The sequence below is a fragment of the Radiomyces spectabilis genome (assembly GCF_025331425.1).
Source record: "Radiomyces spectabilis strain NRRL 2753 chromosome Unknown BYT42scaffold_7, whole genome shotgun sequence".
Lineage (NCBI taxonomy): Eukaryota > Fungi > Mucoromycota > Mucoromycetes > Mucorales > Radiomycetaceae > Radiomyces > Radiomyces spectabilis.
The window spans coordinates 1,401,069-1,425,324 of NW_026251932.1; the positions used below are offsets into that span (position 1 = coordinate 1,401,069).

General features: G+C 44.3%; 8 protein-coding genes across 8 annotated transcripts; 2 read left to right on the forward strand and 6 right to left on the reverse strand.

The window, feature by feature from the left end:
• Positions 1-88: 88 nt before the first annotated feature.
• Positions 89-1,085, forward strand: BYT42DRAFT_483803 (uncharacterized protein; the record flags this gene model as incomplete). The annotated part of the gene is made up of 5 exons (XM_051563723.1): positions 89-359; positions 423-497; positions 572-645; positions 730-834; positions 909-1,085. Coding segments are annotated over 5 exons (702 nt in total), but the record flags the coding sequence as incomplete, so codon positions are not given.
• On the reverse strand, positions 904-1,626 carry BYT42DRAFT_360635 (uncharacterized protein). The gene has a single exon (XM_051563222.1). The coding sequence runs from the start codon at positions 1,533-1,535 to the stop codon at positions 1,095-1,097; it is 441 nt and encodes a 146-aa protein (XP_051423210.1). The 5' UTR covers positions 1,536-1,626; the 3' UTR covers positions 904-1,094.
• Positions 1,627-3,425: 1,799 nt separating this feature from the next.
• Positions 3,426-4,719, reverse strand: BYT42DRAFT_614538 (uncharacterized protein; the record flags this gene model as incomplete). Its single annotated transcript, XM_051571867.1, has 3 exons — positions 3,426-3,886; positions 3,965-4,519; positions 4,590-4,719. 3 exons carry the CDS (start codon positions 4,717-4,719, stop codon positions 3,426-3,428), a joined length of 1,146 nt encoding a protein of 381 aa, XP_051423211.1.
• Positions 4,720-5,377: 658 nt separating this feature from the next.
• BYT42DRAFT_572083 (VTC domain-containing protein) lies at positions 5,378-8,971 on the reverse strand. The gene is made up of 3 exons (XM_051568560.1): positions 7,798-8,971; positions 5,642-7,284; positions 5,378-5,578 (listed from the first exon to the last, which is right to left on the reverse strand). The coding sequence occupies exons 1-2, from the start codon at positions 8,580-8,582 to the stop codon at positions 5,811-5,813; spliced, it is 2,259 nt and encodes a 752-aa protein (XP_051423212.1). The 5' UTR covers positions 8,583-8,971; the 3' UTR covers positions 5,378-5,578; positions 5,642-5,810.
• A 1,868-nt stretch (positions 8,972-10,839) lies between these two features.
• BYT42DRAFT_645440 (VTC domain-containing protein) lies at positions 10,840-13,520 on the reverse strand. The gene is made up of 2 exons (XM_051572652.1): positions 12,683-13,520; positions 10,840-12,585 (listed from the first exon to the last, which is right to left on the reverse strand). The coding sequence occupies exons 1-2, from the start codon at positions 13,474-13,476 to the stop codon at positions 10,899-10,901; spliced, it is 2,481 nt and encodes an 826-aa protein (XP_051423213.1). The 5' UTR covers positions 13,477-13,520; the 3' UTR covers positions 10,840-10,898.
• A 788-nt stretch (positions 13,521-14,308) lies between these two features.
• Positions 14,309-16,505, reverse strand: BYT42DRAFT_496719 (VTC domain-containing protein; the record flags this gene model as incomplete). The annotated part of the gene is made up of 2 exons (XM_051564442.1): positions 14,309-14,495; positions 14,557-16,505. 2 exons carry the CDS (start codon positions 16,503-16,505, stop codon positions 14,309-14,311), a joined length of 2,136 nt encoding a protein of 711 aa, XP_051423214.1.
• A 168-nt stretch (positions 16,506-16,673) lies between these two features.
• BYT42DRAFT_572092 (uncharacterized protein) lies at positions 16,674-20,817 on the reverse strand. Its single transcript, XM_051568561.1, has 3 exons — positions 20,203-20,817; positions 19,298-19,967; positions 16,674-19,203 (listed from the first exon to the last, which is right to left on the reverse strand). Exons 1-3 carry the CDS (start codon positions 20,659-20,661, stop codon positions 16,934-16,936), a joined length of 3,399 nt encoding a protein of 1,132 aa, XP_051423215.1. The 5' UTR covers positions 20,662-20,817; the 3' UTR covers positions 16,674-16,933.
• Positions 20,818-22,597: 1,780 nt separating this feature from the next.
• BYT42DRAFT_572097 (histone-fold-containing protein) lies at positions 22,598-24,163 on the forward strand. The gene is made up of 6 exons (XM_051568562.1): positions 22,598-22,981; positions 23,067-23,143; positions 23,216-23,336; positions 23,417-23,497; positions 23,568-23,615; positions 23,691-24,163. The coding sequence occupies exons 1-6, from the start codon at positions 22,658-22,660 to the stop codon at positions 23,883-23,885; spliced, it is 846 nt and encodes a 281-aa protein (XP_051423216.1). The 5' UTR covers positions 22,598-22,657; the 3' UTR covers positions 23,886-24,163.
• Positions 24,164-24,256: the final 93 nt, after the last annotated feature.

Genomic DNA, 24,256 nt, shown 5'->3' on the forward strand with positions numbered 1-24,256 from the left:
AAGTCACTTTCCAAACTCAGCTGTTGGGCAGCATTTTTGACGCTTTCTTTTCCCTCCCATTGATCGCTCTCTATTTCATAGTCCACCTATGCGTCCCGACGAGCATAAAGCCAAAGACTCACGTCGATATCAGCAACGTAAAAAACATCAAGGGGACGCGACCGCCGCCGAAATAGCAGAAGCAAGACGGCGTTCTGCCCGTGCTCGTGATACGGGCACAAGTATTGCCGCCATTCGAAGACGAAACGGTGAATTGCCACCTCCGTCGCACGCAAATTCCGAAAAACCCGCTTCATCGTCTTTTTCAAGGCGGAAAATTGTTAGCAATGTTGACCGGTATAAAGAACGCACGTTACAAGGTGGGTTCTATACACGTAGTGTGCCTATAGGTCGTTGTTGTTTATGCCTCTTTCGTGGCATAGATGAGTTGGAGGAAGACGCTGAACTAGGTATCGATCGTGAGACGACCAATCTCGTCGCTATGCTGGATGAATCAGGTGAGACACAATGCCAATTTGTTGGCTTAACGGTGACAGGAACTAATGTGAAAATTATACGGACCAAACAGAAGAGACTTCTGGAAATGCGTATTTCAAGTTCAAGGAAGAGCAAATGTGGGACAATGATGCGATTGTGCAGGAAGATGTAAGATGGGGGTTCCCAAGTCAGCGGCCGGTTTTTCATGCATGGCTCATCTTGTTTTTTGGATGATGACATTGTGCACCATAGATTTATCGATCGATGCTGGAGATCAATTTTGATATGTTCGAAGGAGATTTGCAGGCGCTGGATACAAGTACATTATTGGATCTGAGGAGTGAAGATAAAGTCATGGTACGTCCCATAACGAATAACAAACTCTGAACAACGACCAAACCTTATATTTTTTCCGCAACCCTTTTATCCAGGTGGATACGGCTCTCAACCAGGTCCCCGTTCTTCTTGAGAAACCGATTGTGCCTGCCTTTCAAAAGAACGCCAAGGGTTACGTCCTATTCAAATCACCCATGGTCACCGAAATCAAAGAATCACCATCGCAGCATGGTATCTATTTACGGAACGATGGATCGAATCATCGCGTGATACCCCCGGCTTTAGCCAAAATAGAGAATGATGAAAAAGGTAAACCCAACCGCAGCCATTAAGTGTCTGAGCGCTGATCGACCCGGATATCCAGATCTAGATGAACTCTTGGCACTCGACAATTCACCTGTACAGCCATCTGCAGATTCGATATCAACGTTAGCTTCATCTTCAAGGAACCCGTCCAAGCCCAACACTGCAAAACCCTCATTGAAACGACCAGGGAAACCCGTTGCAAAAACACCCACAGTCAACGAAAACGATGACGAAGCTTGGTTGGACGATATTCTGGGTTGAAAGAAAGAAATAAAAACAATAAACAAATAGCAGGCTGGATTACCTGCACCCAACGAAGCTTTGACATGCTTTTTTTTTTCATACATCTGCATTTGTATCACCAATGCGTCTCCCAAGACGACCAATAAAGCCGATAATGACGATACCTGGGTCATGGGAAGATAGTGAATATGTAATGTGGTAACAGGCAAACGGGAAAAGATCCACCACTTTATCCAATTCCATGCGAATGTTAATATGGAAAAGGTGGCGAAGGCATGAATCTAGACTTGCGGACTATTTAGCTTTTTTTTTCCTTTTCACCACGGTGGGCCTCGTTGCCTCTTTTTGGATATCCCTGTGGTTACACACCGTCACTGCACGGTAGGACAATCCAATGCACGGGATCAAACAGCCTCTCCATAAAAATGATATCGTACTTTTTTTTTGCTTTCTTTATTTACTTGCACAATCCCACTTTTTTTTGTATTGACAAAATGTAAATATTATTCTTTCTCTTTTCTTTATTATCCTTGCTCATAGTAATTTTTTATTTTCTCTATCTACAAGACAAATCAATTATGACGAGTGAAAAGTATATTTCGATCCCTCAATCTCGACAGCCCAAGAAGAAATCACGTTCATCGCGGCGCTTTACATGTCTGTGGTCATGGCTTGCATGGACCAAACGACCGGTGGCGGTCCCTACCTGGTGTTTCCGCCTTGCCGAATTACCTGAGGATGTGCCATGGATAGCGTTCAGTCGCAAGAACCAAAATAAGCTGTGGAAGCATGCGCAATCTGGCAACGTGCGCGAATGTTTACTGCAGGAAAAGGCATTGCACGGCCAGCAATTCGTTCGTGTCATGATACAAGAAAAGATGGCTTTTGTCATGGATCCCGAATGGGAGAACCCCATAGTCTACGATATCGATATCTTGCCCAGGTTCATTCCCACCTGGAAATTCGTCTTGCAAGGACGCCCTTGTTACCAAGGTCTTGCCTAACTCGCTTTCAATTCGCCCTCATCCACCGTCATCCGCCTCTTTTTTTCGTTTGTACTTTTTTTCCCTTCATTACAAATCCAGAGGTGCATCCTTCATTTTTCATGTATGATTATTTTATGCTTTTACAACCTATGTTTCACTCTTGCATTTTATGAACATGACCGCTATTTTTACTATGGCAATGGCGCATACCAATAAACTATCTGGCAACGATCGTGTACTTAGCGCGAACAGCAAAAACAAAAAAAAAAATCTTTCCGAGCACGGATTCTGATAGGTATCTTTTTGTTGCAAAAGCACAGCTGTCTCGATCGTTTTACTGTTAGATCGGTGCGAAGATGATCCAGATACCAATGCAAACATAAAATGATACTCCTCACTGGTTCCGGAATGGAAGAATTGATGAGTTGCAGTGCATGGTTGCACAATTGGCCCATATTGACAGAACCGAAGTGAAACGAGTCGGGAACTTTGGTTGACATTGTTGTATTCGATTGATGGTTTTACCGCTCATATTCCTGTGATGCCAAAAAAAAAAAAAAAAAAAAAAAAAAAAAACTTTTTTTTTCTGCAAATAGATGAGATCAACAAAAAGGTTCTTCGTGTTACCCACATAGACCTCCGACAGGACACATGAAGATCGTGATGCACATCATAGGGTCAAAGCGCGGTACTAATTCATCAATATTTTCATGGTACAATGTCTTTGATCGGAGTAAGTATTTTTATTTGGCAGCACAATATCCACGTAACAGAGCATAACATATACACAGAGTCAAGCGACAGAGAGGAGAATCACAATAATAATAATAAACCATTGCTTTCAACGCCTACCTGGCCTGGAGACTTCACGGAAGCCAATCAAACTATCGTAACAAGCCCTGCGTACTCAAATCGGTAATAGCAGAGAAAAACAACAATGAAGAAAAAATAGGATGATATCTACATAAAAAAAAAAGTGCGGTGCCACTGAAAAGACATTGGCTGAATAAAAAGGAGAATTGAAATAAACGTGAGGCTGCCACAATGAGGGCCTTCCAGAACGTGCTGTTGGACTGGTTAGTCGGGACCAAGAGGGGCTTCGATCTGTTGACGGTCTTCCCAGGCAATGACTTTGCCTTTCTTTAGACGTTCGATGGATTTGCCGATATTTTCAATGTGCAGTTCCAGGGGAATGATGTCCGGCACGACAATGGGCGCAATGACTTGGGTTCTTAGTTCTTGAAGATCCATCTGGAACGCTTCCATTCGATCCAACATCATCAACAACTTTTGAGACGCCATGCTTCGCTCAATATCAAATCGCATCAACAACTGCATGTTTTCCTCTACGAGTGGACGTTGTAATCCTTTGCCGCGAATGATGTTGACGAGATCGGCGAGGATATGCGGTTTACCGGATCGCTGATAGCTCTGTTCTTGCATGGAGATTTCTTGGATGGCATACAAATCCTCTTCCAGCTGGTTCAGCGAGGTTTGTGCTTTTTCAATGGCCAAAATCAATCGTCGCGCTTCCTTTTCTATAAAACGCATGAAAAAAAAAGCCCATGTCCGTCAATCAACCATCAATGTCTTCATGTATTCCGTCTCCAACCTACCAACTAGTTGCATGGCACTCTCATAGACGACGCGTAGTTCTTGACGACTGGATTTTTTTTGTTCCACATCGGACAGTTTTCGCAGAGTAAAGGTATTGTAGGTGATGAGGTTATCAAGCACGCCTTTGGTCTGTGCTTGCAAGCTTTGAATGTCTTTACCAAACCTTCGCGATCGCACCAAATAATCCGTGAGTTTGGTTTCCAGCAAATCCGCACTGGCGAGATGCGAATACTTGATCATCATTTGAAGATCGCGCGTCGCCAACTCGACCTGTTTCAGTTCCAGGGCAGAGATGGTGTCAGGGGTGGTTTGGGACATCATACTTTCATACAATGATTCCTGCACTTTGACCAAATGCGAAAAGTCGGGAATAGGCTCCAGTACAGAGCGGCATACTGGAAGGTGAGGTCCTACCACAGGCAAAGAGCATACCGTTTCCAAAAACACGTTGGAAAATAGCCGGTAGCCATATCCTGAGAGGGCCAGAAAAATCGCCAATGCCATGATCACGGAAAGAACGGGTTTTAACACAAACAACGAGCCTTTAAATATGTCTGTATAATTGAAGGCGTGAGTGCATGATGCGCGTCAATGGACGTTTCTCTCAGCTGCATAAAAACGTACCTGCCAGGAAGCCCACCACAGAGTAAATAGTTTCCAAAATAGCAGAGGAAGAAGGCAATGCTTCATCATAAGAACGATTGGCTTGGGATCGTGCCAAGTCTCTCTTGCGTGAACGTGAGCCACCCCCCATATTGAACCGGTTGCAAAAGAGAGGGCAAACAAATAGGGGAAAAAAAACCAAGGACGGCCGATTGGCTCTTTCCCAAAAATGGAAGGTCATGTTGGTTCGCGTGACTTTGGCCGGTTTTGTCGCAGATTATAGACAAAGGTGAGGGATCAGTCGATGTGCATTTGAAAATGTTGCATGACATGGAAGAAGGGATATTAACGCATAACGTGCTTTATTATGCATCATCGATTGTTCCATTCGATGCCTTCTTGCATGTCAAAATGTAATGCGAAATAATACAAACGATCATCTGGATCTGCCATAACAAATGTTCCCCAAGATACATCCATGCTGACTCTCATCGCTTACTGTATTCGAGGGTTAAATCCGCGCTGGACCCTTTGTTACAGACACATCATGTGGTTTGGCATCAATTTTTATTTTTTTTAAAAAGAATCAATTCATTTCTCCATGGATACTCTGGAACCTTTGGGTTATATTACATGAAATGCAATAGCATTGTATATGATGAACGGATAAAAAAAAAAAGAGGAATTAAATAGAAAAACACGAGTGAAAGTTTGGGAACAATGGATATAACAAAGCTTTTTTTTTTTTCTGTGAAGCCACCGAGAATCCAATGTCGAACAATGACACTCTTCCCTTTTTCGTTGGAAGCAAAAGCACAAAAGATAGAAACCTCATGGAAATACACAAAAAAAACAAGAAGAGAGGGAGAGAGAGAGAGAGAGAACAACAAGAAACATGACGATGGATGTGGGTGTGTTATTTTTCAAGCGTCTTATGCCCCGGGAGGCATTTGACTCGCTGCGGCAGTAGTTGCTTCGCTTTGCGGGCCAAATCGCAAGTAAAAGTTGACCTAAAAGCAATTGTTCATTTTTAATAAGCTGTTGAACCAAGAAAGAAGAAGTCGTTTACTTACGATAAGAGCGGCCACCAAAAGGAAACAGAGAACAGCAGGTCCCCACAAATCGTCATAACGACCATCCACACGACGATTGATCATCCTAGAAAGAAAATGCATGATGAGCATCGATTCATTTTTTTTTTGTTTGGTACTACATTTGCGTCCCCAAGGGGTTTTTCAGAACTTACCATGCACGTTTCTCGAATCGATACAGTGCATAAATGGCTACGGCTGCAGCCAACCCGATAAAGATACCGCCCACGATGCGGGAAACGGAATCACCGAAATTGAGCAAATTCAAAGCGACCGTCAACAGCAAAGCACAGAATTGCAACCACGAAATGAAGGTACGTTCGTTGGCGAAAAAGGTTTTGGGTTCCACTCGTACTTTGACTTTGTGGCGTTTCGGTTTGCCAGGATTCTCTTCGTCAGCGTCCACGGGGGTACCGAGACTCATGCGTGGCTTCTTATCGTCGGACATGGTTTCTACCGCTGTCGAGGGTCGACTGGAATCACTGCTAAAGAACTTGCCAATGGGCGCAGGCAAGTAACCACTCGACATACGCTTGGAGTTGATGTTGTTGTTATTGTAGTAAGGATCATTGACATCGTGAGGGGCGGACTTGTCACGCGGTAACAGAGGCTGGACAAGCGAAGCATTTTGTGCATTGCGTGTGCCCAGTTCGATGGCGGTGAAATCTTGATGTCGATGAACACTGCTATCGGAGTTGTTGCTGATGGGTTTCCATGCGGCGGCCTTTTTCTCGTCAATCGACATGGATCGGCGTCGGCCCAAGGGAGTCGGGGTATCCTTGCCCGTGTCTTCGGCGGCGGTCTTGTCACTGGTGGCACTGCTGCTTCGGCTCGCCACACCATCGACGACGGCTTGCTGGTTCGCACGTTCCTTCTCTTCAATCATGGCACGACGGTAACGACCGTCAATGAGCGGTTTGAAACTTCGGGATCGTGTGAGACCAATGTTCTCATGGCGCGCTTTGCGGATATCGACATTCATCTCCGACAGCCACCAAGGCAAAAGCGGTAAGCGGTCACGGTAAAACGTACATGCACCGTGCAGGTATTTCGAGAACCGTGGTACCTCATGGACAAGGTGGGACTCGATCAAGGATGTCAGCCATTGTGGGGGTTCTTGACCCAAATGACTCTGCAGTTTCGTTTCCAATACTGCATAAGGGAATCGCAAGATATCTTTTTCCGGTATATAGCTGAAAGGGTGATCAATGCCGACATCGGTACGACGCCAGTTGTGGGGAGGATGACGACGCTGATGACCATCCAGTGCGTCTTCACGAATAAAAGTAAGATCGGTATCCAAGGAAATACGCACACGCTGACTGTCAGGCAACTGGAACGCCGTACGATTGTAGAACACTCGCAGCATGGGCTCCAATTGTTTTTCTCGGAACGATTTTTGTACACCACTGCCAATGAAATGGACATCGTTGATCGTCTTTTCGTCGGTTCCCTTGGCACGAAGTTCATTGCAAATCTGATCAACGGTGTAAGAGCCATCCACAAATGCGTTTACGTTCTTTTCATCGATACGGAATCGGTCCTTGACGGAAGCGCCGTCCAACCATGAAGCGTGATGGGTCTTGCGCTCAATGAACACATTTTTGCTTTCATACGGTCCATACCTACAGAAGAAAAAAGAAAAAAAAATTTAGGTCAATAATAGAATACAGATGATATGGCTAACTCGAAATGGAAGTTTGAACCACTGTCCACTCAGCCCGAGCCCAGCATTTCCCATTTTTTTTTGGGGGGGGGGAAGTGGAAGGAAAAAGGGAGAAATTTTCAAAAGGGAAAAAAAAAAGATTGCGTATCATGATGAGATCAATCCCATGTACCCGCCTGCCCCACCGATCACCTAACTGTTTCTCTTTTCGGAATGGTCGGCCATAGGGGAAAAAGGGAAAAGGATCCACAGCATAGAAGAAAAACCAAAAAGAAAGAGGAAAAAAATAACACAGGGGTGGACAAAAAGGAGGGGGGCAAAAAAAACCAGGAGAGTAGGTAAAGAAGAAGTAGACGGCTGATCAAGCAGATGGCCATTCCAATGTTCTCTCCGTCCCCACACCCACAAAAGAACCCTCCATCGCCCAAGAAAAAAAAAAAAGATGGCGGAGTTGGGAAGAAAAGGCACTTACCATCGGAAACGGATGGCTTCAGCTTCTTCGTCACGTTGGAGACGGCCGGTGTAGAGGTCAAAGTTAGGGTTATCAAAATAGACACTGGAAACGGCAGAATCGGAGGGTTCCCACTTTTTGCTGGTGTTGAAGATTAACACGGGCAAATGGAGCATAATGATAGCTTTCACCTCGGTGATGTTGTCAGGGTGAATCCAGTACTTGGCGGTGGCACGTTCAAACGCATTTTGATCGCCGCCCGAGGCACTGTTGCCAGGTGAGATTTTTCCCCGGTTGCGACAAATGTCGTGTAGCGCAGAAATATAGACGATGGCGACATCGAAACGCTGCTTATCCAACGGCTTCTCTCGCAATTTCTGGACGTACGCTTGCTTGAGATCGAGACCTGTCCATTTGTCGTGCTTTTTCAGGATCTTTTGGATAGCCGTGAAATTGACACGCGTAAAACGAGACAAGTCGTTGACATCGAACAAAATCTCGGTCAATGCTTCGTCCATGATACTGTAATTTGTATCCGAGTTCATGGTTGGATTTTTTTGCAAGGTCTGAATGGTGCGTTCACAGTATAGAATACGAGCATCGATTTCCGCCAATTTCGCATTAACGAAATCATACACCTTGGTCAGTTCGTTATCCAACAGATGAACAAAGTCGGCTTCATCCTGCTCGGTCCAAGCGTGGTCCAGTTGACGTGTTTTCAACTCTTGTTTCAGCACATCGTACGCTACGTACGATAAACGCCAGGGGGCAAAAATGTTGTTCTGTAATTCTAGACCGTACTTCATCCGATCGTATTATGATAAAATTAAAAAAAAATTGTGGGATTGGGGAATACGGACAAAAAAAATTGTTCAAAGAGGAATAAAATAAAATAAAAACGACAAGGAGAAGAGAGGGTAAACAAAGAAAATCACCACAACCAGTAAAAGTAACGAGAAGTAAAAAAGGGAAGAGAGTATCCAAAAAAAAAAACCGAGGAACTGATCGTTTAAAGTGTTTTAGAAATGGCGGTCTACCAAAAAACACGAAGGAGGCGTTCGGAAAGAGGGGATTGAAGAGATGGAAAAAGAGAAAAAACAAAAAAAAAATTACTGGCCAACCCAGACTTCTTATTGGGGGATCGTGAACTTTGTGGAGGCCTATTTATAAATTGAATTTTTTTTTTTGTTTTTGTACAACATGTACAAGTTTGGAGGATGGGTCTGATAGAAAAAAAGAAAAAAGATATAAAAAGTTCATTGTACCACCATGAGATGCATTCGTGCAACGGATTCTCTTGAGACAAAAAAACAAATGATTGGGCGCAAGGGAGGCGATGAACGACGGATGAGATGGGGTTTTCTTTTGCACTTTGGGTCTGCATAACAGATGCACAATGAACTCTATGTCACCAAAAAACAACATGACATGGAACTGTCCGGTGGAAAAAAAAATACGCATCCATTGACATCAACAACCAAAAAAAAAAAAAAAAAAAGTTGACTTGTTCTCTTTATCCTCGTGAGGCCTGGCGTTGGATCTTTTTCGTTTAAAGTCTTGTATGACTTGTTGAAGTTGGCTTTTTTTGGGCTTGTTCCTCTCGGTCACTTCTTGCAAGTCCTCACTTTGGTTTTTCTTGCACAGCCCCTTTATTTGTATATTCAGACTCCCGTTTTTTCTCTTTTTTCGGTTATTGACGTTGGACGCTGATCACTATGTAATGGGCGTTTCCGGGTATGTACACACACATTGTCAAGCCACGATGAAAAAAATATAAACAATAAGAATTTATTCACTCGCATATCCATCATCATTCTCATCATCGTCACGGTGATATAAATAAAACATGTTGGTAAGCAAGTAATAAATGATGCGGATCAGTGAGAAAGAAACCCTTTTTGTCATTTCAATTTCAATGCAATGCCAGTTTTTTTTTTTTATTATTATTATACTGTAAAGAAGCCTTCTAGTCATCTTTCCACAGAAATAGACATTCGCTCTTCTAACAACAAGTTGCGACATGCATACACGTCTCTTTTTTGCTTATGCCGTGTGCCGGATTCACATTTGGACCTTTCTTTTTTGGATCACCACGGTCATGCTGTACATTTTTGCCTTACCATTATTCAGGTTGGATGTTTCAAATAAACAATTCTGTCCTCTAGGCGTACACAAGCGTCTGAAAACAAAGTCCGTGTTGTGGCAAACAAAATGTTAGAACAGCCCGCTGTAAAAGGATCCCTTGTTTTCTTCCTTTCTGGTGTCTTTATTTGGTAAAGTGATTTTCCAAATTATAAATTGCGACAGTCGGAAAGTGAAAATCACTGAAAAATTGGGTGTCACAAGAAAAAAACAAAAAGAAAAAGAAAAAAAAAAGGTTCTGATCCACTTGGTCATGTTGTAATTCAACAGCAACTGGTAAACAAATTATCAAGTTGAAAAAAAGAGGTCGACCCCAATAACATTAGGTAGAAAATAAAACCCAAGAAACTGTATAAAAGCTTGATCTTTATTTGAATGCCGTAAAAAAACAAGAAATGATTATCATCACTCGATGAAGAAAGAGAGAGCCTGGTTCAAGTAAGAGTTTCGTGAAACAGACTACTGTTTCGTGATCGAGATATGTTATCGGCGGAATTCTTGTACGGTACAATATGTATTGGAAATGGATTCGTAATTTTGTGTGATATTATTGCAGCGAGGACGGACCAATGTCGTGCCTTGCAACTGTCTTCAGCCATTAATATTCTTTTTTTTTTTGTCTGTGTATTTGCTGATCATGGATGACGGTGTTGACCTTGGTTTTACCAAAGTGAGTATATAACTGTCTCCTTAGAACGTGATATACGTACGCGTGGTATATTTATCCAGTCTGCACCACCATGAATGTCTCCATTTGCTTGGCGTGTGCCAGTTTTCAGCAGTAAGCCAAAGTCACCGTGATCCATGTGGATCTATCGATTACTCTCTTCCAATATCGGTCATGAGCACACAATGAAGGCACTTTTTTTAGAGACTCAGTAAGAGCGATATTGCTTTATTTTTCTATTTTGTTATAGGAGACCTGGATAGTGATTAAATAAGCGACATTACTTTTGGCAAGATGGGACACCGTTCCATTTTTACTTGTTCAAGTCCGACGAAATAGGAGCGGGAAAGGGTGTGGCAAATTTGGGAGGCGGCTGACGAAATCGAAGAACAAAATTGACGATCAGAGCAATCACCAATAGCAAACACAGGACGGCCGGACCCCACAGATCATCATAGCGGGATTGACTTTTGTTCCGAATTTGCCATGCACGATACTGGTAACGCCACAAAGCATACAGAGACAGCACCGCGGCAATCACCATGAAGAAACCACCACAAATCCGTGAGACTTCATCTCCGAAATTCACCAGACTCAGCGAAATCGTCAGCAAGAGAGCACAAAACTGCAGCCAAGAAATGAAGGTGCGCTCGTTGGCAAAGAATACTTTGGGCTCAATCTTGACTTTTTGTTTGTTATTGTTTTTTTCGTCATTCGCCTTGCCCGCCCCATTGGATGCATTTCGACGTCGCCACCAACGCCACGGAGGATTGGCATTGGGCGTGCCCGATTTTGGGCTTTCCTCCTCTTCATCGGCCATGGTATCATGGTTGTCCAGGTAAAACGACTGTCTCAGTGGCTTGACACGATCCAGGGTAGCTGCCAAGCCATTTCTCAGCAGTGTAACACGACGACGCGGTGACGTTTGGTGTTGCGACAGGGAATCTAACATGGATTGAGTTTTGGCGGCATTGAGACTGGCGTCCGAAAATAAATCACGACCCCATAAACTCGCACATATCAACCCCGAGTCACGTTTGGCCACATCGCTTGGCAGTTGGAATTCCGATGTTGGCTTGAATAGTTCCAAATGTGGAATATTGATGATGGTGGCCGGAGAATGTGCAGAAGAAGCAACAGCCGTGGTAGTGGTAGAAAGCATGGTTTTTGTTGGGGTGGCCGGCTGTGTCGCTTCCGCCGATGAAGGCGATGCTGTGATCGAAACGGTGGCGGGGGTGGTGTTGGCAGTGGTGGTCATGGGGGGAAGGAAACTATAGCGACCATTCATTAAAGGACGCAGACTTTCGGACCGGCTGAGCCCGACATTGATGTCACGCGGTTTACGAATATCCACTTTGAGTTCACTTAGCCACCATGGCAACAACGGTAACTGATCAAAATAGAATTGAGAAGCACCATGCAGATATTTCGAAAAGTGTGGCACTTCATGAACCAGGTGACTGGTCGTCAATCGTGTCAGCCACTCGGGCGGCTCTTGTCCAAGATGCGTTTGAAGCTTGGTTTCGAGAACCGCATAAGGAAATAGATGCACATCCTCCTTGGCGATGCCGGAGAATGGGTAATCGATACCGCAGTCCTGTCTCCGCCACTCGTTGACTTGTCTTCGCTGTTTACCATCCAAATCGTCCTCTCGAACCCACGCCAATTCGGTGTCCAAGCTGACACGTAGACGAGGATCCTCCGGGACTTGGAACGCCGTCCGGTTATAAAACACGCGCAATGTCGGTTGCAACTGTTTCGATTGAATTGACGTTTGTACGCCGGCCGCGGTGAATTCCGTTCCGTTAATCACATTGGGTCTTGCATTCTTCTTTTCCAGTTCTCCCGTAATGGTTTGAGGCGTAATGGTCCCCTTCAAAAAAGGTTGTACCTCCGTTTCCTGCAACCGAAACCGATCCTTTACCGACGTTCCGTCATGCCACACTGCATGATGCGTCTTGCGTTCCACAAAAATATGGGGCGAAGTCGTACGTCCATACCTAAAAAAAATTGCCCGTCAAATCAACCCAAAAAAACTCAATTCAGTGAATCTTGCTACCATGCAGAAAACAAAAAGAAAACCTAAACAGAGCTTACCATCGGAGACGAATGGCTTCTGCTCCTTCATCGCGCTGGAGTCGACTTGTGTAGAGGTCAAAGGTGCGACTGTCCAGGTAAACGCTAGAGACGGCGGAATCCGAGGTTTCGTAATTTTTTACGGGATCGTATCTTAAGACGGGCAAATTAAATAAAAGAATGGCCTTGACTTCGGTGACATTATCCGGATGCACCCAATATTTGGTGGTGGAACGTTGAAATGCATGAGCTTCCACATCCGATGACAGTGGGCGTCTCATCTCCGTTTGTTGTCCGCCCAAACGACACCAATCCCTCAACTGGGAAAGCCGCATAAACAAAGTATCAAATCGCTGGTTATCCAACGCCCGTTCCTGGAATTGGGGTACCATGGTTTGCCGCAAATTCAAATCCGTCCATTTGTCGTGTTTTTTCAACAGTTTTTGGAACCCAATGTAGTTGAGACGGGTGAACTTGGCCAGATCATTGACATCGTACAGCACTTCCACCAAGCTTTCATCCAGGGTCCGACAAAGATCTTGGGTATTGCTGTTGTATTCGTTACGAGCAATCGACTGTAGCATGTGCTCGCAATAACCGATTCGTGAATCCAGCTGCTGCATTTTGCGTGTAATGAATGCATCCACACGTTCCAATTCGTTGACCACAGTTTGTGAAAAATAAGCTTCATCTTGAGCGTTCCATGCATGATCCAATTGCCGTCGTTTCAATTCGTATTTGATCGTATTATATTGGAGATAATCGGTTTTCCACGGTGCAAACACATTCTGTTCAAGATGATTGCCAAATTTCATTGGAGAATAGAGAGAAAAAAAAAGCAAAGCAAGAGCAAGGGAAGATCAAGGGAACAATAAAAAATAGAAACAATGATATCCAATTGACTAAATGAATACTTGAATCGAAGGAATGGATAATCAACCGTTTTGGAAGCGTTAGGATAAACGTTCCGGGAACCAAGACGAAGGACGATGAAAGCGTGAACAGCCGCTATTTGCTAATATATTGTTATCCACTAGCCGGAAAAAAAAGGATCAACGATTGGTAATCTCATAGCATATTTCGATTATCCAACATCATGCTTCACTCTATTGGACAATCGTCAATGTTAGATATTGTTATTAATCTATAAAGATTGCAAGGGATTCTTTTTTCTTATCATTCCATGGTCGAGGGAGAGCACAGACCCTAAACTATTGATTCACGAATCACTGCAAGATGTATATTCTTTCCCCACCCCCCTCCCCCTTCCCCTATTTTGACTCTGTTCGTCCCAGCCACGGTCTTTTCATTTTTTCACATGCCAATGAAAGTCTTGTAATAGGCGATCTTCCACACCTATTTTTTTTTTTTTTTTTTTCGCTATCAAACCCTTTCTTTCCTCCGTTTACAAATGATTTGACCATGAATTTCTAGGTGGTTTATTGACAAGTGGAATTCTACAATTTCTCTTTTTTTTTTTAAAAAAAAAATCGTTCTCATGCTGTGGGTGCAATTGTTTCCTTTCTGAGCGAACAAGAAAAATAAAATGCAAAAAGAAAAAAAAAGCGATCGACCCCTTACATGAATAGGCTAAGTTATACAGTGTGGGTCGATAGCATACTATTGTGTCGATTTTTTTGGCCCTAATTATTTGTTGCTCGTCGCGCCCGGCGCATTGCTGGAGAGGGTAGGAGCTCGGAGGTAAAAATTCAAGATAAGCGCCGTAACCAGCATCACACAAAGGATGGTGGGCCCGTATATATCATCATACCGGATGATGTTGCGGCCCGTGCGCAGTTGCCAGGCTCTGAACTGGAACCTTCCCAGTGCATAACTAGGAAACATCGCCCGTTAATTCCATTTTTTTTTGTGCCACGGTAATAGCGAGTACTTACAAGGATAACAAGGAGGAAATGATAATAAAGATGGCGCCAATAATGCGAGAGATTCGATCACCGTTGTTGAGCAGGTTAAGAGCTACCGTCAGCAAGAGGGCACAGAATTGCAGCCACGATATAAAGGTACGTTCGTTGGCAAAAAATGTTTTGGGTTCGGTGCGGCGACGTGGAGGAACGGTTCTGGACATGGGTGGTTTGTACGATGGCAAATCTTTGGCGGGTGGGGTCGGTGGTTGACCCATGAATCCTTTTTCTTGCGTTAATTTAGCCAGCGAGGCGGGATGGAGCCAGATTCTCGAAAGAATATCGCGTTTGCCATCTTTGCTGTCGGTGGTTCGAAGCCCTGGTTTTCTTTCCGGTTCGCTGGCATCCAAGTTGATTGCAATATGCGGTATTTTCTTTTCTCGAGGGGGCGCCTCCACGAGGGAGCGTCGATGATGGCCATTGACCAACGGCTTCAAACTCATCGACCGTGATAAACCGACATTGGCCACCGGTGGTTTTCGGATATCCAATTCCAATTCACTGAGCCACCAAGGTGCCGTAGGTACACGGTTGCCAAACAGCTGCGACGCACCGTGAAGATATTTGGAGAACCGAGGGACTTCATGCACAAGATGGCTCTCCAATAAGGCGGTTAACCATGCCGGCACTTGCTGCCCCAGATGGTTCTGAATCTTGGTTTCAAGCACAGCATACGGGAACCGTAAAATGTCCTTGTCATCCACGTAGCGAAACGGGTAATCGATGCCTACATCGGTACGGCGCCAGTTGGATCGACCATCCGCGGCAGGACGTCGTCGGATCCCATCAAGCGTGTCTTCCCGGATAAATGTAAGATTGCAGTCGAGGCTTAGACGTAAGCGTTGATCTCCAGGCAGTTGAAAGGCGGTGCGATTGTAAAAGACACGACACATAGGCTGAAGGCGGCGCGCTTGGATGGAGTGCTGGATTCCACTGGCCACAAAATGATTATCCTCGATGGCGACCTCGTCCAGCTTTCCCTTGGCACGCAAATCTCGAGCAATGTCGTTGGCGGTGTACTCGCCTTGCACATAGGAATTGACTTGATCTTCGATGAGCCGAAATCGATCCTTGACAGAGTGGCCGTTGAACCAAGGTGCATGATGGGTCTTTCGTTCAATGTAAATGTTACGATTGTCTTGGCCGTACCAGCGGAACCGAATGGCTTCGCCGCCTTCGGCACGGTCTAATCGTTCCGAGTACAGATCGAAAGCATCATTGTCAAAGTACACACTGGAGACGGCGGCATCGGCGGCTTCGAATTGTTTCTTTCGGTTAAAGACGTGGACGGGCAAGTGAAAAAGGATGATGGATTTCACTTCGGTAACGTTATCCGGGTGAATCCAGTACTTGGCGGTGGCCCGTTCAAAGGCGGTTTGGTCTTTGCCTTGGCCGTAAGCGTCGGCGCGTCGCTGACCATGGAGTTGGCACGCATCGTGAATATTGGATAGCCGCACAATCAGCTCGTCAAATGTAGGCAGTTTATCGAGCGGCCATTTTTTAAGCATGGTATCACGGAAATACGGTTTCATGGGTGTAGCTGTCCAGCGGTCATGTTTCTTTACCAATTTCTCGAACCCGGTCATGTTCAAATGATGGAATCGCGCCACATCGTTCACATCCAAAAGAATTTCCGCGACGGTATCGGCAACCCCGTCAAAGGTCGGTCCAGTGGTCGCCGAAGCTAAAGCGATTTCGCTGTCCGTCGTCCGTTTATGCAAATCCCGTAATCGTGATTTGACAAATGTATACACGCGTTCCAATTCTTTTTCCAAGGCATTGATAAACTCGTTTTCGTCTTGCGGTTGCCAACCGTAACTCAATTGTCGACGTTTAAACTCGATTTTGAGCTTATTGTATTGTAAATAAGATGATCGCCACGGTTCATATATTTTCGCATCAAGCTCAGCACCGAACTTCATGTCGAACGGTTAAGAAAAAAAAGAAGTTCTGCAGAATACCGAGAAAATAAAGAGTAGTCAAAATGAAAAGACAAAGAAGCACCACCGAAAAATAACCCTATCCTTCAACCAATCAATAAAAAAAATATTATCCGCAAGGTGTCAACACACTTTTAATTTATAATGCAACTGGGAAATCCTGGATTTGCTGCTTTTTTTTTTCTTCGCCACGGTTGTTACTGTAATTTCGCCGATATAGATGAACGACCGTCCAATGACAGTTGTTGGCACCTTATTTTTTTCTTTTAATTACGTATGTCAAATAAACAAGGGATTATTATATTTTATATATCTAAAGAGTGAGAGAGAAATAGAATACGATGGATTCTTTTTTGAGGGTAATCATTGGTTGACTTGATGTTGGTTTTTTCATTGTTTGTTCTATCCCATCATGATGCCTCGTCTTCATCTTCACCACTACTGCTGCTGGCAAAAGATCGCATCATTTCATCCAATTGTTCTTCGACCGATAACTTTTTAGGGTTGGGCAAAGTAGAACCATCCTCCACATCACCGTGAGGTCCCTGGGTATTGGTGACCATTTGTAATAAATTGGGAAGGGTCATTTCGGGAGCGTAATAAATGTCCGTAGTTGTAGCTGTGTGACGAGAAGCAATAGTGGAAATGTGTTTGGCACGATGATCCATGGTCGATCGTGCGTTGGGTATCTGCCGTTGAGGCGATCGTCGTGGAATAGGTGGGGGTAGTGCTGCTGTAGCTGTTGCGGTGGCTGTTGCGGTGGTAGGAGCGGCAGTGGAAGAGGGGTTGAGCGAAAGAGAAGACGCATGGTCATCCAAGCTGCCAGGTCTCAGACCCATCAGTGCCAGCACTCGCGCTTCGATTTGTTCATTATCTTCTTCTTCTTCTTCCTCTTCTTGGACAAAGCGACGTCGACTCGGTGAGGTAGTGGTCCATGTAGAGAAGGGATGGGAAGACGTCGACCCTTTGTTGTTCTTGTCGTCCTTAGTGTCATGACTGGCTTGGTCGGAGGCATGATTGTCCAGTTGCGGAGAAAAGAAACTCTTGCGGTTGCCTTGTTTTTTCACAATACCCCAAATGACGGTCCCATCACTCATTTCGCGAAGTTCCAATCCCTGAAGGTACTGACTCTCGTGATGGTGACGGTAGTAATCATACACACTGTCATCATCCTGGACCTCGTTTGCGCTTGGGTTAGTAGTGGAAGACGGTTCGTCCATACTTTCAAGTCGCCATTTTTTCTTGGAGCCTTGACGAGAAAGGTTCGAGGCCGGGTCCGGTCCATCTTGGGGATCGGATTCGGTCGTCTCAACGAGCCGCTTACGGACCGAGGTTTGACGGACAATTTTGGTGGCGGTGGCATATTCCTGAGACTGATCGCTGGCGATGGATTTGGGAGAAATGTCGGTTCCGTTGGACTGACGACGACGACCGATCAAAGGTGCATCTGTTTTTTCCGCGGCCTCCGTTTTCAAGGACGGTACAGGAGGTGCATTGGCAACAGCATTTTTCAGGAAATTCAGTGAATCCGGTTGGACATAGATGATCGTGCGTCGCACCACCTGAGCTCGCGAGTTCTTTCCGTTGGGACCAGCCGCTTGTTCGTGATGCATATTTACCGTCTTGGTTGTTCGACGGCTGGATTTCGCGGCTTTGGCGAGTAACTGAGACAGTAATCGTACGCCTGCCTTTTCGGATGAACCAGGCCCAGAAGTGGTACCTTCAACCAATTTGGTTTGATCTGCAACAGAGGACGTCGTGGCTCGAGGAGATTGGATGTCCGTAGAGTTAGCCTTGGCTTGGGTTTGTTCAGTTTTCCGTTTCTCCAATCGTCTCTGTTCATGTTGTTCAATGTTATGCTGAATCACCGCCCGAGCCGCCCGCGACATGGTGGGTGAATCCTTGGTCGACGCTAAAGAAGGTTGGCGAAGCGATCCTGCGCTGCTCAAATTGCGAACGAGTCCTTTAAACGGCGATGTACCTGAAAGGGAACGGGTACGACTTGCTTGACGCAGGCTATTAAAGAGCCCCAGGGATCGACTCGGTTCTTTTGGCGCTGCCGTGCTCTGTTGTTGCTTTTGGTGTTCCTTTTGTTGCTGCTGTTGTTGTTGCTTGGATAGTTTGGTACTCAATGATTTAGAGGGTGGGGAACCTAGGGATAATGTGCTTTTCCATGATTTGGATGACAAGGTTGTGCTTTTGGACCCTGATTTGGGCTTGCAGGTACTTTGGTTAAGGTCCGTGGCGGAAGTAGGGGTTTGAGCAACGAGAGTGTCATTGTCGTCAATTTCGATTTTAGCAGACAATTCCATGGCAGCTGCTGGGACAGGAAACGTATTCGTGCTCATGGACTTTCGAATGGATCGGCGTTCAAGTACGGAAGGTTCTTCTGGAATTTCAGGAATTTCATCCACGATTGTTTTCGATGGCGTCAAGGATGATAAAAATGAGACATTTTTAACCTTTTCAGTTTCGGTGGTCGATCGGGATCGCTTCACTTGGTTTGTCTCATTCTCTGTTTTACGGGAAGACGGGTATCGCAGTGACGAGACACCTTTGACACGCGAAAGTGACGTTTCAGGGACCTCGACCAAGTCATCATTCTCAGCAACTTTTGTGTCAGTAGGAGCAAGATCCACCGGTGATGAATGAATTTCCGTGGGTTCTTGTGGCAAGGATTCTAAGAAAAAAAAAATAAACACCGTAGGATGAATAAATCTTGCAACGGGACAACAGAGTTCTGTCTTTTTTTTTTTTTTTTTTTTTATAATTACCTCCACATGTTTCTGTAATGTGATCCTGCAAGTCATGTTCGGACAGAAAGAGCTTTTCGAGAAAAATCGAGGATCGTGGGTTCACAGGTGTGACGGCAGGCCCCGGTGCGTCTTGGTCCGTGGAGGATGCCTGATGCGGAAGTGGATCCTCCTCCACCGGCATGGGTGGGATGGGTGGTACAGGTGGTACATTGAAAGGAGCGGTCTCTTTATCTGTGTCCCTGATGCGCTGCTGGGCTAGCAAGTTGTCGAGTTCTCTTTCATCTTCTTCGGTTAAAACGATGTGACTTTGACGCGATTGCATGACGGACAATCGATTTTCGTGCAACTGACGTGCGAAATTGGCGAGATCAAATCGACTCATGGCCTTGGTGGAACGGTGGCGTGTGCTGCAAGCTTTTGAACGACGCCGGCGGGCCTTTTCGCTGGTTGGTTCGACCGATTCAGCGGCAAAGTCTTTCAGAAAGAAGTTTTCGTCGGTATCAGAAAGATCATCGCAATCCTCGTATCGAATGGTGTGATCCAAAAGATCTTCCTCAGTTTCATCATCGTCGTCATCGTCGTCCGAATATGCAGTGGAAGGTGTAGAAGAAGAGGCCGGTGAGAGTTGCATAGAGACAGGATCATCGATGAGACCCAATTCGACGGTATCGGTATGTTTGTTTTCATCCTATCAGAAAAACGTTATTTTAGGGTGGATCTCTTCTCCTGAACTTGTATACTAGGCTTTTGAGTGTTGCAAAGGGTTTTCTCTTGAAGGTCTCATCCCCTCTGTGCTTCTCACAAACCCCTCCCTTCCTCCCCGCCCCTTTTTTTTTTCTCACACCCGAAGACAACGAAATTGACTGCACCCTGAATTATGGATTCATCCATGGGTTTTGATTGTCATGTTATTGATGATTTACCTCGGTCACAGCGATGGTCTCCTGAGTCTTTTGAGCGGATTCAACTTTCTTTGATTTGATTATCCTTGCTGCATTATCACGCTGCTTGCCACCAAATAAACCATTGGAAAACCGATGGTGACGCTGTGATCGCCACGCCGCCAGATCGGCATAGTGGGAGTTGCCATCGGTGGTATCCAAAGATTGAGAGACCAAATCAAGACACGGTGTGGTATCGAGCATGGTTTTGGTCAGAGGTGGCATGGAGTCATCACGATGAGTGCCATCATGGTGAATCATGATACTCGGTGGACACGGCATTTCTTGACTGAGTTGAGGGACGATGACCGACGTTCTGAAATCACGCGCCATGGGAATCTCATCGAGCGGGCGGTAGGTGGTGGAGAGTTCCTGTGGTTTCATATCCTTGGTCACTGGCGGATTGGTGGCTACTTGTTTCTTTTTTCTGCTTTTGAACATTGGGCGGGTTAGGTAAAAGACAGTGGAAATTTTGTACAGAAGAAAAGATCTATGAAAGGAGACAACGCATAAAAGAAAAATTCAAAAGAGTCACTAAATATCAATCAAACAATGAAAATGTCCAAAAGGACGAAAAAAAAATGCAGGAAAACAAAAAGGAATAAGAAAGTTGATAAGTGCTTGAAAAAAACAAATCAGCTTAATTAAGGTGGTGACACCAAATTAAGGTGGGTCTTGATGGAGTTCCAGGGCGCGTCCTTTAACGAATCTGTCTCACAGTTTCAAATACCGCCTCTATTATCCAACCATCCGCAGGCATGGGCCTTTTTGATGCAATGTTCGCATGATGAAAAATAACGAGGACTTGGCCATATTCTTCGTATAATATTTTTATTTCTCCAACGCGTTTATCACGATTTTGAATTCGTTGAAGCCACTGTCTTGTGGATAAAAGGCGGCAGTGTTGATCTTTTGATTATTTTGCAAGTCAGCACGTGTTCTATCTGTGTGACAAATTCTCGAACCACTGGTATTGTCGTTTTTTATTGACTGTTCTACCATTTGGGATTTTCACATCACATCATTTTGGGAATTCTCAATTGCTTTTAAACCATTTCTCAATTAGGTGGAGTTGGGTTCTTTCAGTAGCTGAAAAGCATATCGTGTCTTATCCAGAGCAAAAATTCTGGACAATGGAGCGGGTGTTGTACAATGCAAACCAGATATTAAAATTGATCATCTTAGTATGGCTTAATCTCAAACTGAATGGCTAACCATTTTGAATAGACTAGGTGACACGAATCTAAGCGTTTTCTTTTTTCCCCCATCATGCACTAAATAGCCTATTCAAGGCGACAGATCTAACCATTCTTGCATATTACTTCTCTATGCTAAAATAGCCGGCCCCAGCTATGCATTTACTTGTCTAAATATGCCTCCATGGTTTTCTTTCCCTTGGGTTCATCACATCATCATCGTGCATGCATAGATTATCCACTGATTATCCACCAGGCAATCCCGTGACATGCATATATTCTCGTTAATTATCCCACTACTGTATTGATCCCATCCACCGTAACTAGGCCCACGTGTTTGATAGAACAAGTTATACGAAAACTGAATACAGTAGTTGATATAAAATGTTTATTCATATACGTCTCTTATTGTTCATTGTCCAATTGTCGAAAGAATTTTAATGTGAAAAAAAAAATGCCACAATGTCATCTCTCATTTGCTTATGCATGATAATTAATAGGGTTTCTTACCAGAAAATGAAGAACCCGCATGGAACATTCATCTTCTCCCAATAACCAAAGGGGAAAAATGTGACATTTATCAATCTTATTGTCTTACTGTGTCGTGTAGCATACAAGAGGCCTCTGTATGAATATAGTGAGAGGTGTAACAAACAAGTATCCAAACTCCATAGGCGATATTAAATATCTAAAAGGTCTCCTTATTTGTAGTCGTTGACAGATCATTCCTTGCATGTCACGAAAAAATTATGCCCAGTTGCATTATAGCTCGGTTATGACGGCCTCTTATTCTCTTGCTGTGTTGAAGCTCATCTTTTTTGCCATTTTATCGATGACATAATGAGAAACCCCAAGAGTAGAATTATTCCCGTGTGGGGTAACATACCTTTATGCTTTGTTTCACTCATTTGACATTGAGCGCAGGTCCATTGAACTCTTTCTTTTTTTTTTAGTGTCCATGTGTTAATGAAAGAACGTGTCACGGAAACTCTCACTGCACTCAACGACCATTTCACTCTTTCCTTTTCATTTCTCTTGAAAAAAGACGCGTAAAAAAATAACTTCTTCCGTTTTTTTTTATGTCTCGGCATATTTCTTTGCTGACGTTGCAGGACTTTTGACTCAATTTTTTTTTTATTTTTTCTTAGCTGAGCTTTTATTTTTTTGGGTTCTCGCTTTCTCTGTAAATTTTTTTTTTATTGTACGCCTTCTTTTTTTTATCGTGTCCATTCTCGACAAACATGGCCAATCAAATTCCACATCAACAAGAAGACCAAAAGTTTATGCATCCGCCGCCACCCATGCAAGGAGGCCAACCTATCGTCCAACAACCCCAACCTCATCAACAACAAGCAACTGCGGCCGCCGTTGCCGCGGCAGCAGCAGCAGCAGCAGCAGCAGCCGCTTCCGCTTCCGCACCTGGAGCGGCTCATCCTGTCTTTGACCTCGGCAAATTTTGGCAAGACCAAGTCAGACAAGCCGAAGTCTTTGATTCCGACTTTAAAAACCATCCTCTCCCATTAGCCAGAATCAAAAAGGTCATGAAAACCGATCAAGACGTCAAGGTAAAGGAAATGAACATGGTGGTGGGAAAAAAACCGTCTCTTTATTGAATACACACGCGTATTTTCGTTCCCTTGGTTTCGTTAGATGATCAGTGCTGAAGCGCCCATTTTATTCGCCAAAGGATGTGAAATCTTTATTACCGAGCTGACAAAGAGAGCGTGGTACGTGTGTAAAAAGTAGAGAAAAAAAGAGCTGCACAGGTTGGAACAATCACTCATACCACAGTTTTCAAGGGTTCACGCCGAAGAAAATAAAAGACGTACACTGCAACGATCCGATATCGCGACTGCCATCTCCAAAACAGATATGTGCGACTTTTTAATCGATATTGTCCCTCGGGAGGAAGCCAACAAGGTAAGCTTAAGATATTCAAGCAGCAGTTGGGTTAGTCAAATGTCAGTTTTCCAAAGTTTTAATTGTTTCTTCCCACCTAGCCAAATGCTCCAGTTTATGAACAAAATACATACGCCAATTACTATCAGCAACACGGCATGCCGCAATATCCTACACCTCAGGTAAATCATCCTATCGAGGGATTTTAGGTCAAAGGTGGGCATTCATTAATTTTGGAGGACTTTTTTATAGATGCCAGCGCAACAAATTGATCAAGCTTATTATCCGCAATTATCACAGGTTAGCTTCAGTTTAACATTGGGATGATGATGATGATGATAATTAATGGAAAAGTATTTGCAATGATAAAAACAGTTAACACCGGAACAAGTCCAGCAGTATCAATTACAACTTCAGCAATTCGCTCAACAACATCCGTATGCGGGTGGTCAACCAGGTGCACCCATGGATCAGTCACAAAATGCGCCTCAAGCTCATGGACCTCCTGCTCCGGGACAAAATCAACCCAACATGCCTCCCGTGAATCCGGATGCTCAACAATCTCGTTGATCCGTCCATTTGCAACAAACTTCCTTTTCCATGACCAACAAACCATTTCGTCAAAATTTTGTGTAGCACTTCTTTGTATTCAATTCCCTTTATATTCAAGAGAAAAATAACAAAAAAAGGGGGTTCTCAACCTTTTTCTGAGCGCGAATGGCCCAACATCTTCCCAGTCTCCCCATTCATGGCTTTTTGACAGAGTCGCCCTTTGGTGTAACCTGTACACTGGACATTTAGAGATTTTTGAGTAGGAAAAAAGAAAAAAAAAACTGGCAAATTATTCGTCAGAGGACAATGATATACCAAATTAATGCATCGTGCCAACGATCTGAAAAGTGTTTTCATTCATTCATTGGTCGAGAGGGATGATTTATAAA